The sequence below is a fragment of the Antedon bifida genome, chromosome 1 (genome assembly GCF_963402885.1).
Source record: "Antedon bifida chromosome 1, ecAntBifi1.1, whole genome shotgun sequence".
Lineage (NCBI taxonomy): Eukaryota > Metazoa > Echinodermata > Crinoidea > Comatulida > Antedonidae > Antedon > Antedon bifida.
Window position 1 is genome coordinate 16,577,657 of NC_136226.1, and position 13,054 is coordinate 16,590,710.

The 13,054-nt window shown below is 33.0% G+C and overlaps 1 protein-coding gene across 2 annotated transcripts in view; it reads right to left on the bottom strand.

Moving 5' to 3' along the window:
* LOC144844428 (uncharacterized) overlaps positions 1-13,054 on the bottom strand; it is a 162,197-nt gene that overhangs the window by 61,411 nt on the left and 87,732 nt on the right. For both annotated transcript variants that reach the window (XM_078701343.1, XM_078701335.1), the window contains exons 5-7: positions 12,224-12,344; positions 7,959-8,063; positions 7,387-7,495 (exon numbers count right to left, since the gene is read on the bottom strand). In XM_078701343.1, the coding sequence (XP_078557469.1) occupies positions 7,387-7,495; positions 7,959-8,063; positions 12,224-12,344 (335 nt within the window). The remainder of the gene's footprint in view (positions 1-7,386; positions 7,496-7,958; positions 8,064-12,223; positions 12,345-13,054) is intronic.

Below are 13,054 nucleotides of genomic sequence, written 5' to 3' on the forward strand. Positions count from 1 at the left end.
ACCCGTAAAATAACTCCCTGTTTATACACACAATTAATACGATTTGTTTAGGCCCAAGTAATATTTCCGATAAAAATATCAGCATAATCTACATGTAACATCATGATTTGCACTGTACAACAACAGCATAAAAATCTTAATCAAATTGCTTATTAATTTTAAGCTAGGCCTAGCTAAATCGTCTACTCAGCCTAGCTAGCTAGGCTTGAATTCATGTCTAGGTAGGCCTATGTAGTCATGGGTTCGAAAATGCTTGGTCGATTCGTCCCATTTATCGTTCCTGGGTTTTCTCGCACATTAAAAATCATCTACAAAACAAGACTGGTATTGATCAAAAAGGTAAAGAATAGTAACGGATGTGGAAGCTTAGGTCTGACTGAAAAGCAACTATTCAGGCACCCTATCATGGCCCATGGGTAGGCCGAGATTGGGTGCCAGAACAAACTTCACTGCTGTAAGGCTATCAGGCAGCCTAGCCAGAGGTCAAGCAGCATCGTTACATACCTAGACTCTAGTAGGCCTAGGCCTAGCTTTATTGAATATATAGCCACGTTTTTCTCAAATCTCGTTAAATTTGACATTTTAGTAATAATCTCATAATCACTTATTACACTGTGAAACATGATAGGGTCACATCCAGAATGTTTTAATATATTTTTCGCCCGTCAAAAATAACATCGCGACAATAACAGATCGCCAGCTGCAGTGTGAAAAATGTTGTGAGAAATGTCACGTGATCATACTCCCTAGCAAAATAAAAAACCCAATTGGACCCAACAGGGGAAAGTGTCTATTTATGCGAAATTGCGCAATGTACACGCAATAACAATACCAGACATAGAAAGATCTGGAAAAATTACATATAAAAACATTTTTAATTTTTTTTTAGTGAAGAAATTAATTTTTTAGGAATATTCAAATATACCCCTCTTTTGCATGTGAAAGAATAGGAAATTACAAGGTATCCCCCCAAAACGCAAAAATACGTGATTTTCAAGAAAATCGTAGTCATTGAAAAAAATTTCAAAAAAATATGAAGTATGAGGGATGATATCATCATATAACTATGATATATTTTGTATAACCGAAACGTGGCTAAGCACCAATATTGATAACAATGAGATTTTAGTAGACGGATACAAGATTTGTAGGCTTGATAGACCAAATACTCAAGCCAGTGGTGGCGCCAGGATTTGCCCGACGGGGGGGCCGAATTCCCCGACGGGGGGGCCGAATTCCCCGACCGGGTAGGGGGCGGGGCCGTACGCGCGAAAGAGGGGGTGGGTTTGGGAGGGGGTATCCCCCTCCTGAGCCTCAGAAAATTTTGAAAAAATAGATGCTTACACACTGTTTAATAGGCTAGAGCAACTAGTTTCCATTACATTTAATAACAATGTTACATAATGTAAATTTAAATAAATCCTTCCTAAATACTCTAATACGGATCTTTTTCGACGAACTAATAATAAACTTTGATCGAAAAACACTTCAAACGAAATGAACATTTGGTAATGCGGCACTCCGAAAATGCCTCGATAGTGCATGTGTTTAGTGTACGACTGTGCTTTGGTGGTCTGTTAACCTCAGATATATACCCTATAGCCGGGTGAATAACTCAATGTAATTTAGTATACAATGCATGATTGCCGTAATCGCCGTGTCTATAACACAAATCAATAAAATGCCAAATCACCACACACGTTTTTTCGGCCGTGTACATAGAACAAGATATTTCATGTTTATGTTATGTCTATGAAATAATAATAAAAGAACATCATGTTTCTCGTTTTTTATTGTTTATACTGCATACCATTATATAAAAAATCTTCATACGCGAGAAAAAAGTTCACGATATTACACTCTACTCTGTACGGGGGTGTAAATATACAGGTCCACGCTAACGCTTGCACACGGACCAGGGCGGAAAATGGTGTATTTTTGGAGAGTGATGACGTCAGCATTCACACGAGGAGCAAGCTAAGACAACGTGATGCTGGTAGTGGGAGTGCATGTGTTTTGAAAATAACTCGGTTGTGGGTATTTTCCGAAGATTTTAAATCACGTTTTCTTTTTAAACTCTTGAATTCATAAATAGTAATTAAACTCTTAGCTCTTTCACTTAAGTAGGCCTATTTACACAACTATAGCTCTAGCCTACTCTTCTTAATTAAAAGAGTCAAGTGCGTCGAATCTGCGTTTAGCGACGGTCGCGGGTTTGGTGCATCTTTTTTCCCCTTTAGAATTAAGGTGGGTGGCTAGCCACCCTATTCACCCCCTAGATCGAGATTTATGCGCGAAAAGAAACGTGATCAGACCCTGTTTTATGGTTCGGGCCAACCGCTTCCTCTTTCCAAATCGAACCCCCACCCAAACCCCTTTAATCGACAGCGAACATACACGCGGTACACCAATGGTTATTGGTAAATTGAAACAATTCGTAAACTCAACCGTGAGAACATAACTCGTACCTTTATCCCTGTATGAACGTACGTCGATGCATAGTTGCAAATGAATCTCCGATTTTCGCCTGGAATCTGGAAAATACACATTTTGGTCCCTGGATGTAATATGATACAGCCCAGATATGTCGACGCGTATACCGCAGTGAGCCGGCCGGGCCATGAAAGATTCGTACAAAGAGATACCGCCAGACAAATGCGTACCACATACTGTTTACTTCGCTGTCAGTGTATCGTATGTACGTCAAAAATAGAATGCCGCAGTTACTTACAATATATAGTAGTACACTTAATAATGGTTTTATTTTTTACCAGAAAAGAAATGATCATATTTTTCTCCCCGACAATAAGGCCAATACTCCCCGACAGGGGGGGCCAGCTTTCCCCGACGGGGGGGCCCTGGCCCCCCCTGGCCCCCCCCCCCCGCTGGCGCCACCACTGACTCAAGCTGGCGGTGGAGTTCTATGTTATATTAGAAGTGGTATTGCCTTTAAAGAAATCCAAGAGCTGAGATCTGAAAATGTTGAAGCTCTTTGGATTGAAATAAATTTACCATATTCTAAACCTTTACTTATAGGTAATATTTATAGACCACCTAATGCTAAAGTTGAATATTTAAATGAACTTGACAACATGTTCCAACAAAGTACATCATTATATAATGATGTTGTGATCTTGGGAGACTTTAACTTAGATATAAATAATAATACTAACGCAAGAAAAATTAATAAAATAGCTAAAAATAGTAATCTTAACCAACTAATTAATTCTTAAAAGAATTTACAAGAATAACTAACACTAGTAAAACAATTATAGATTTGATTTTTGTCACTAATTGTAATATTTCAACAGCAGGAGTATCAAGCCATGGAATAAGTGATCACTCCTTAATATATCTAATTCGAAAAACTAAAAAAACACATATTCCTCCAAAGTTTATAACCTCTCATTCTTTTAAAAAATTTGACCAAAACAAATTTATAGAAGATTTAAAATGTATTGACTGGGATCAAATCAAGCTTTACTCTAATGTTAACACTGTCTGGTTGCTATGGAAACACTTATTTGGTGAGTTATGTAATCGGCATGCCCCTTTAAAGACAAAGAGAGTGAAAGGATCACTTCCTGAATGGATAACCACTGATTATATAAGATTAACAAAAGACAGAGACTACTATTATAAGAAAGCTCACAAAACTAATGAACCTGAAGATTGGGACAAAGCTAAACAACTGAGAAATCAAGTTAATAATTTAAATAGGAATTTAAAAAGAAAATATTGTACAAATACTATTAACGAAAATGCTAAAAATCCTAAGAAATTATGGAATACAATAAATAAATTAATACCTAAAACTAAACCCAGTATAAATAATGTATATAAAGATAATAATAAAAACTATACATCCAATGATAAGGACACAGCCAATGTTTTTAATGCTCATTTTACTTCAATTGGAAGTTCTTTAGCAAATCAATTTACTAACTCCAATAATACTAACTCCAAAAATTATACTAGTAACACTTCAGAAAATTGTTTTGCGGGTAACAAATTTGAATTTGATCTTCTTACCCCTGATTACATTTTTAACCAGTTATGTAAATTGTCAACTAATAAAGCTATGGGTGTTGATAACTTTGATTGCAAACTTCTTAAACTAGCTGCTTCGATAATTTGTGACTCACTCTCATATATTTGTAATCTTTCTATGTTCAGTTCTAGATTTCCAGATGAATGGAAACTAGCTAAGGTAACACCTGTATATAAAGATGGGGATATGTCAGACCCTTATAATTACCGCCCAATTTCTGTTTTACCCATACTTTCAAAACTCTTAGAACGTGCTGTGCATGATCAATTATACTTGTATTTAAGAACTAACAACCTTATAAATCCCTCCCAATCGGGCTTTAGAAAAGGTCACTCTACAGAAACTACTCTTTTAGATGTTACTGATTATATTTTAGATAACTTTGATAAAGGTATTTCATCTGCTGCTTTATTTCTTGACTTGAAGAAAGCATTTGATACAGTTAACCATGAAATATTACTTACCAAATTAAGAAATTATGGCTTAAATGATATTGCACTTCACTGGTTTAAATCATATTTAAGTGGACGATCTCAAGTTGTTTGTATAAATTCAACAAAATCTGACACCATGAATGTTAATATTGGTGTCCCACAAGGATCAATACTGGGACCTTTACTATTTATTTTATACGTAAATTCACTTCCTGAATTTTTATCATGTAAATGTGTGATGTATGCAGATGATACAACACTCTTATGTAGTTCATCTGACCCTTTAATACTTCAGAATCAACTCAATATCAATCTAAACAAAATTATAGAATGGTTTGACCATAATCAACTCACACTAAATCTTAATAAGACCAAGCTTATGGTTTTCAGCACAAATCAGAAAACGGCAACATTTAAGAATATAACTTTACTTCATAATAACGAAACTATTGAAAGAGTTGATTCTTTTAAGTATTTAGGTGTCATTTTTGATCCTCAACTAAATTGGAAGGAACATATAGACAAAATGTCTTGTAAAATAGCTAAACGTATCGGTGTGATTCGTCATATTAAGATGTATCTTCCTATGTATACTTTAAAAATGTTAGCAAATGCTTTAATTATTCCATTATTTGATTATTGTTGCTGTGTTTGGTCCAATTGTAACATAAGTTTTTCAGATTCTCTTCAGGTTTTAATCAACAGATTAGGTAGAATATTGTTATCAGTAGACATGTATACCCCTATTAATGATATCTTAAGTACTCTTGGATGGAGTAGACTTACAGAAAAATGGAATGAAAATATTCTTATAATGCTATTTAAATGTTTAAAAGAAATAGCTCCAAGATACTTTATTTCAATTTACTGTAGATAACCATAATAAATGCACTCGCTCCCAAAGTAATAATGATTTATCTATTCCGTTATGGAATAACTCTCAGGGTAAAAGAACTTTTGTTTATAGATCAACTAAATTATGGAATTCTCTACCAAATAACATAAAATCAGAACTCCATAATATGTCTTTGGCAACTTTTAAATCTTCACTATAGAAATCATATATGTATTAACCTTTTTGCCTTCACAATTGTAAATAGTTTTATATCTGTTTTCTTTCTTTTTGTTTTTCTTTTATATTTTATTTTTGTTGTAAATATGTTTACTGAACCACTTTGGAAATCAGTACATCTGTATTGAAAGTGTATTTCAGTTTAAAGAAAGAACAAATAAATAATAAATAAATAAATAAATATAGTGGAGCTCCACTTTAATGAAGACTTGTGGTTGACATTTATGACTATAATCACACACATGCTAGATAATTAAATGAAAATCATATCCATACATGATGTGGAAGCTGATATATGAGCAAAAATATGTATTTTATGGCGGCCATTTTAAAAATCCAAAATGGCGGCTTTCCCCAGGCCAGATGAGCTGGAACTTTTTTTTGGTGGATATATAGAACCTATATAACTCAAATCAGTTGAGAAACACTTGTTTCTAATTTTTTCCCAGATTGGCCCTTTTTAGACTTAAAATAGGGATACTAAATGATTTATTTTTATAGAAAAGTTCAGGGACATGAACTGGTTTCTGGAAGGAAATTTGTTTCTGTCCTAAACAAATAAAGGTAGGTCTACCTAATATTCTAGAGCCTCCTTTTAAGTTATGAATACTCCTCCTACAGTACTTAAACGATGAACATCAAACTAATTTACCTATTTCTCCAATGTTATACTGTAGATAGATTATTACATCTCGAAATAATTGTCAAAAATGAAGAAAAGATTATACAAATTATGCTTTGACTAAAGCCCAATTTGCCAATATTTTTACTTCATATAGTTGTGTTCAAGTCTGCAAAAGTCAAGAAAGTTTACAGGTGTTTTTCCTCCAAAAAAGAGAATCCAAGTGCAAGACTGCGGATAGTTAGGGATGGAAAGGACAAAAGGGAGAGGACTACAGAAGAAAAGATTTGTTTTAGGTCTAGATGACTTGGTAGGATTGCCCAAAATGTCATGAACTAAAGTTATTTACTAGCACTTCTCTGGAAAAAAAAGATTATTCAAACTGTTCCAATGATTTCTTTTTATAAATGCATCACAATTCTATGTTTTATGGTGAATTTGCTTTTTTTTTGTTAATATGTCGCTTCCTTTGAATCTCAGGAGGTCTTCATTCATTCATCAGTGGAAAATTCTTTTATTTATTGTCATTTGCATATAAAATATACATAGAAATTATGTTGCTCTGCGATATATATATTATTTTATATTATTATTTTGGGGGAAAGGGGGTTTTCTATTGTCCCCCTTGGAATTCAATTCTGTTTGTAACACTTTTATTGATATTTTTTCTGATTCCATGTATTGTTTTTGGTAAATTATTACAGTATACTCTGATGTTGTATCTATATTGTGTTATATTGTCTCAATGTATCAATCCTGTTATGGGTAACTTTGATCGCTGTTGGATGATGTGGAAACAAAATTTATGTTTCTCTTTATTTGGTTATACAGTAGATTACTGAAATTGAACAGTTTTCAAATAATAACATCAGAAGCGTGCAACGCAGAGGACCCTGGTTCGGCACTCCTAAGGGGCCCCTCCAACGCTGGGCCTATATTTGCTTTGTGTAAGTAATTTGTCTTATTTGTGTATGTATTGTCCTGTAATTGTAATGTTTTTATTGTCATTGTTCATAAGGATAGCCATAAAAACGAGCATTGCTCTTTGTTTTTTTTCTCTCCATTTTTTGCATTATTTTATCAATTTATCACATCTTATATTCTTATACAATTTGGAAAATAAATTAAAATTGGCCAGTTGCATTGAGGCTGCTCATGCTCGTTGAGCGCTCATAGGCACTGAATAACATTCTCATTTAGCACCTACCTGTTCTACAGGTGAATGTTCCTGTTGTACTTTACTCTGAGATAAAGATTCAGAAATGAGTTTCGCAACTTCACTATTATCAGGATCTTTCTCACGACCAATAAGAATTCTTTAAAAAAAAGTAAAAATAGTAATACAATTTTTTAAATAAAAAAAATTGTTTTTATCTCTGAGGTCAAGATGTTATTTATCAAAAAAATAAACAGAACAAATTGCACAAATATCTTTATCCATAAAGTTCTGAATCAATCCCTTGGAAAGTGGACACAAGTTCATCTTTAGGTTAATTTCATTCACTTCAATACCTATTAAATACATAAATCAAGAGATTAAGTTTCTTGCCCCAGGAACCAAGTGACCAGATTCAGCGTTTTGCCAATACAATCATAATAAAAGTAAAACCCATTGAGGTATTAATTTAGATTGACTATAGAGCTTCTATCTAATTTGACCTACTACTGCATCAAATGATTCACCATGGACCACAGTAAAACCTCAAAAAAAAAACCTGGTTACAACTTGTTACTTTTTGTAGATGTTAAAAAGGGTTTTACTGTAGCAAGGCAACTTACTTTACATGTCCAGATGTATTTTTAAGTACTTGTGCGGCATAACTCTGTGTTACTCCTACAAGGCTCTTTCCATCAACCTCTATTATCTGGTCGCTTACATTAATCCTATAAAAATGTATTCATTATTAATTATACAAATATAAATTCATTAATATTACTTTGCAACACTCCTCTGCTGTGTCTAAATTCAATTATTACTGTGTTGTTTCTATCTTGTATTCAATGTCAACAGATTGCAACATACTCTGATTTTTTAAATTTTTTTTTTATCACACTCTATTTTTTGGTGTGGATATTGCAGTGGCAGATCTAGGATCTGACGAGGGGGGGGGGGGGGGTGGGGGGGTTAAGGGCACGAAAGTGCCAAACGAGCCAAGCAGGGGTGGGTTTGGGAGGGGGGGTTGTCCCGCTCCTTAGCCTCAGAAAATGTTTGACAAAATAGATGCTTACACACTGTTTAATAGGCTAGAGCAACTGTTTCCATCACATTTAATAACAAATGTTACATAATGTAAATTTAAATAAATCCTTCATAAATACTGTACGGATCTTTTTCGACGAACTAATATTAAACTTTGATCGAAAAACACTTCAAACAAAATGAACATTTGGTAATGCGGTACTCTGAAAATGCCCCGATAGTGGCATGTATGTGTGGTGTACTGTGTTTTGGTGGTATGTTAACCTCGGATATATGCCCTACAGTCGGGTGAATAACTAAATGTAATTTAGTATACAATGATTGAAGTAATCGCCGTGTCTGTAACACAAATCAATAAAACGCCAAATACGCCACACATTTTTTTTCGGCTGTGTACATACAAGACATTTCATGTTTATTTTATGCCTATGCAATAATAAAAGAACACCATGTTTCTCGTTTATTTTTATCGTTTATACTGCATACCATTATTATACAAAAACCTTCATATGCGAGAAAAAAGTTCATGATATTACACTCCACTCTGTACAGGGGTGTAAATATACCACGCTAACGCTTGCACACACGGAGACCAGGGCAGAAAATGGTGCATTTTTGGAGAGTGATGACATCAGCATTCACACGAGCAGCGAGAGCTAGACAACGTGACGCTGTGACGTTGTTGGTATTTTCCGCAGATTTTAAATCACGCTTTTTTGGATCTAACCCTAGCTCTAGCCTACTCTTCTTAATTAACAGAGTTAGCTGGTGCGTCGAATCCACGTCTGGCGATGGTCGCGGGTTGGTTGAATTATTTTTTTTTTTTTAAGAATTAAGGGGGGTGGCTAGCCACTCTATTCACCCCTCTAGATCCACCACTGTATTGGGTGACAAAAAAATAAACAATTTAAGAAACTGGCGGTTAAATGGTACAAAATTACCAATGTCGTATGTGAAATCAATTATTAATATTATTGTTATAATTATGTTATTCTGTAACAACAACATATTGAATACAGTTTTATGATGCAACACATACTTTATTTTCAGAAAATACGTGTAATAAACAATACAATTACCAGAATGGTAATGCAATCAGATTAATGATAATTTTATAATTCTACTAGAAGTAAGAACAGAATAAAAATACTATATATGCAGTTATTACCGCACACAAAATTCAAAGTTAACCACTGAAGATAAAAAGGTCTAGTCTACATTTTGTGTCATCCACATTGAATGAACTTATATATATATATTCAGGTTGAAATTATCAGACCGTTAGGATAGAGTGCTCAATACCAAGGTAGAGCATAAATAAATAAATAAAATAAGAGCAGAAAACTTGGTTACTTCATTGTTTTAATCACTACAAATTTGTTTCGTACGACCAGCATGTAGCTGGCCGCACTCTTCAGGTGTAATGTCACTAATATAATAATATAAAAACTTTATTTAATCACGGTAACACTTGTTCACCTCAATGGTGTTTTTCGACAAGGCCGTAAGACATTATACACTATTTAGCAATTAAACAATTAACAACAAGAGTTTAACTTGACAATGACAATGACACTTAATACTAAAGATATTACTTAAATTATTAATAAGGATTTAACCAAAAACTGAAAATCTTAATTTACACATCTACATCAATATTAAATTACAGTATTAAAACAAATTAGAATTTTAAAATTTGTAAAATCCAAATCGTACAAAAGAGTGAACACCAATATTAACATTAAGAAAGTAATTACTTACAAATAAATGCTCTAACATATTAACCTTATTGAATTGAAAATCTTAAATACATTTCTGACATCATATAATTTGAACTATAGTATACTTAAATATAATGGTAATCATACATTTTTTAATTTTAATTTAAAATTAAAAGATGTTTTTACATTTTTTATGTCATCACTTAGTTCATTCCATAATTTAGCACCTCTATAAGACAGGCTCCGTTTTTTATAGTCCGTTCTAGGTTTAGGTAGCATTAGTTGATCTTGAGATCTTGTGTCATAATGATTTTCTTTGATATGAAATCTGTTTATTAGGTAAGTTGGTGCTAAATTATTAGTAATTTTGAACATAGTGATGGCTTCATTTATATACAAACGTTTCTCAAGATTATCAAAGTTAAGGCTGTGCAAGGCTTCACTACTAGAATCACTTCTACTTTTCTTAGTTATTATTTTGGCAGCTCTGTTTTGCATAACTTGAAGTTTGTTACTTTGTAGTTGGTTTGAGCATCCCCAGGCAACATGGCAGTATTCAAAATAGGGAGCAATTAACGATTTGTACATTGTACATTGAGTATTTTTTGGTAAAATATGTTTTACATTTCACCTGAAGAGTGCGGCCAGCTACATGCTGGTCGTACGAAACAAATTTGTAGTGATTAAAACAATGAAGTAACCAAGTTTTCTGCTCTTATTTTATTTATTTATATATATATATATATATATATATTTGTTATTATTATTTATTACAGAAACTTTATGCAAACATCACTGATCGCTGTGGTACTGATTGAAACGATAAACATGCGCATAATTTTGCTTCCAAAGGCATACGATACAGAACCAACCAGACTAATAAAATAGGCTTGGTCATATATTTATTGGTTTTATTTTACAATTGTAATGAAATTGGCTGATAAATTAATTTAATACAGTACAGTAAGCTATTATAGTAATAATAAATAAAATAAAATTGATACAAATATTTACTGTACCACAATATTCCCTTATAACCTATTAATGCATTAATTTCTCATTATAGAATACACAGACCACTACTTTCCAGAATGAAAGGAGACGATGAAATTATATTTAAAAGAGATAGTTGGTAATTAACTAAGGCAAAGGAATAAAATAAATGGAAAATAATAAAATATAATACACCGGCTTATAATAAAAATTGATGAGGCCAAAATATATAATATATACTCTTTAAAGAAATGTAAAAAATTCTTTTTTTTTTACTTTTGAAAAGTATTACATTTTTAATACGTCATCGACATTGATTTTGAAATAAACTTACAGTAACACAAACTTTGTGTACTTGAATGTAGTTTTTTTTTGTGTCCAAAATAGGACGGTGACGCTTAACAAGTATACATTTTTTTGGACCGATTGATATGATAGTGATAATTGTAATATTTTTTTATTAGTATCTTTTTCCAGAAAGTTTTGAATAGTAGAATATTGCGATCAAATCCATGTCAAATTTGTATCCAAATAAAGTTGGTTCTTTCAAATATAGCAGATTAAACAGAAAAAAAAGAAATGAGAACAAAAGATGTCAGATGTTGGGTGATTCACATGATAGAATCACTTATTATAAGAAGAGGAAATAAATAGGTACCTTCCGTCAGTAGCAGCACCACCATTCTCTGTTATGCCTTTAACAAATATTCCAAGTTTTTCTACCCCTGCATCAGCTCCTACGCCCATTCCAATAATGCTATTACATTTTTAATACGTCATCGACATTGATTTTGAAATAAACTTACAGTAACACAAACTTTGTGTACTTGAATGTAGTTTTTTTTTGTGTCCAAAATAGGACGGTGACGCTTAACAAGTATACATTTTTTTGGACCGATTGATATGATAGTGATAATTGTAATATTTTTTTATTAGTATCTTTTTCCAGAAAGTTTTGAATAGTAGAATATTGCGATCAAATCCATGTCAAATTTGTATCCAAATAAAGTTGGTTCTTTCAAATATAGCAGATTAAACAGAAAAAAAAGAAATGAGAACAAAAGATGTCAGATGTTGGGTGATTCACATGATAGAATCACTTATTATAAGAAGAGGAAATAAATAGGTACCTTCCGTCAGTAGCAGCAGCACCATTCTCTGTTATGCCTTTAACAAATATTCCAAGTTTTTCTACCCCTGCATCAGCTCCTACGCCCATTCCAATAATGCTAAGGCCTAAACCATTTTTACCTGAAAGTATTAATTTAATAATTTAAAAAATGTAAATTATTACTGATATCCTCTAGGATAATCCCACCACCCTAGAACACGAATTTGGGCCGACTTTGATTGGTGGGACTATACCCCAGGAAATCCTGGTTCAGGAAAAAAACGATTGGTAAGCATTTCTTGTAAACCTCATCTAAATTGACTAGAGAGAGGCCTACATCCAGACCATACCAGGTCTATACCCTATATTATATTTTCATGATTATGATAAATGTTTTTAACACAAAAAAAGCGAACATCAAAATCTGAATAGGAATGAAGAAGGGTACACATCTTTTGACCCTTTTATCAGCATCAACCCAGACATTAAAAAACGGTCAATGATAAAGAAGACAACATAATTGTGATTTGTTTGAACATGGTTTGTATGGATCTGTTTCTGCTGCAGAGCACCGAATAAACAAATTATTTCAAAATGTAATTTTTATATTGAGTGCATTTCTGCTCAATTTTTGCTCCAAAATAACGTTTAAATGGGTGGTCATTGACAAAAATCGTTAGAATTACCCAAAATGCAATTGGTCCTGGTGGTTAATTCAAACGTTACTGCAGTGTAGTTGACTTGAGGTCAGCAGCTGTCAATCAAATAACCGTTATTTCGTGTTTTGATCAAAATTGCTCAGCTATAACCGGTTAATATACGTGTTCTAACACCGAAATGAATGGGTGTT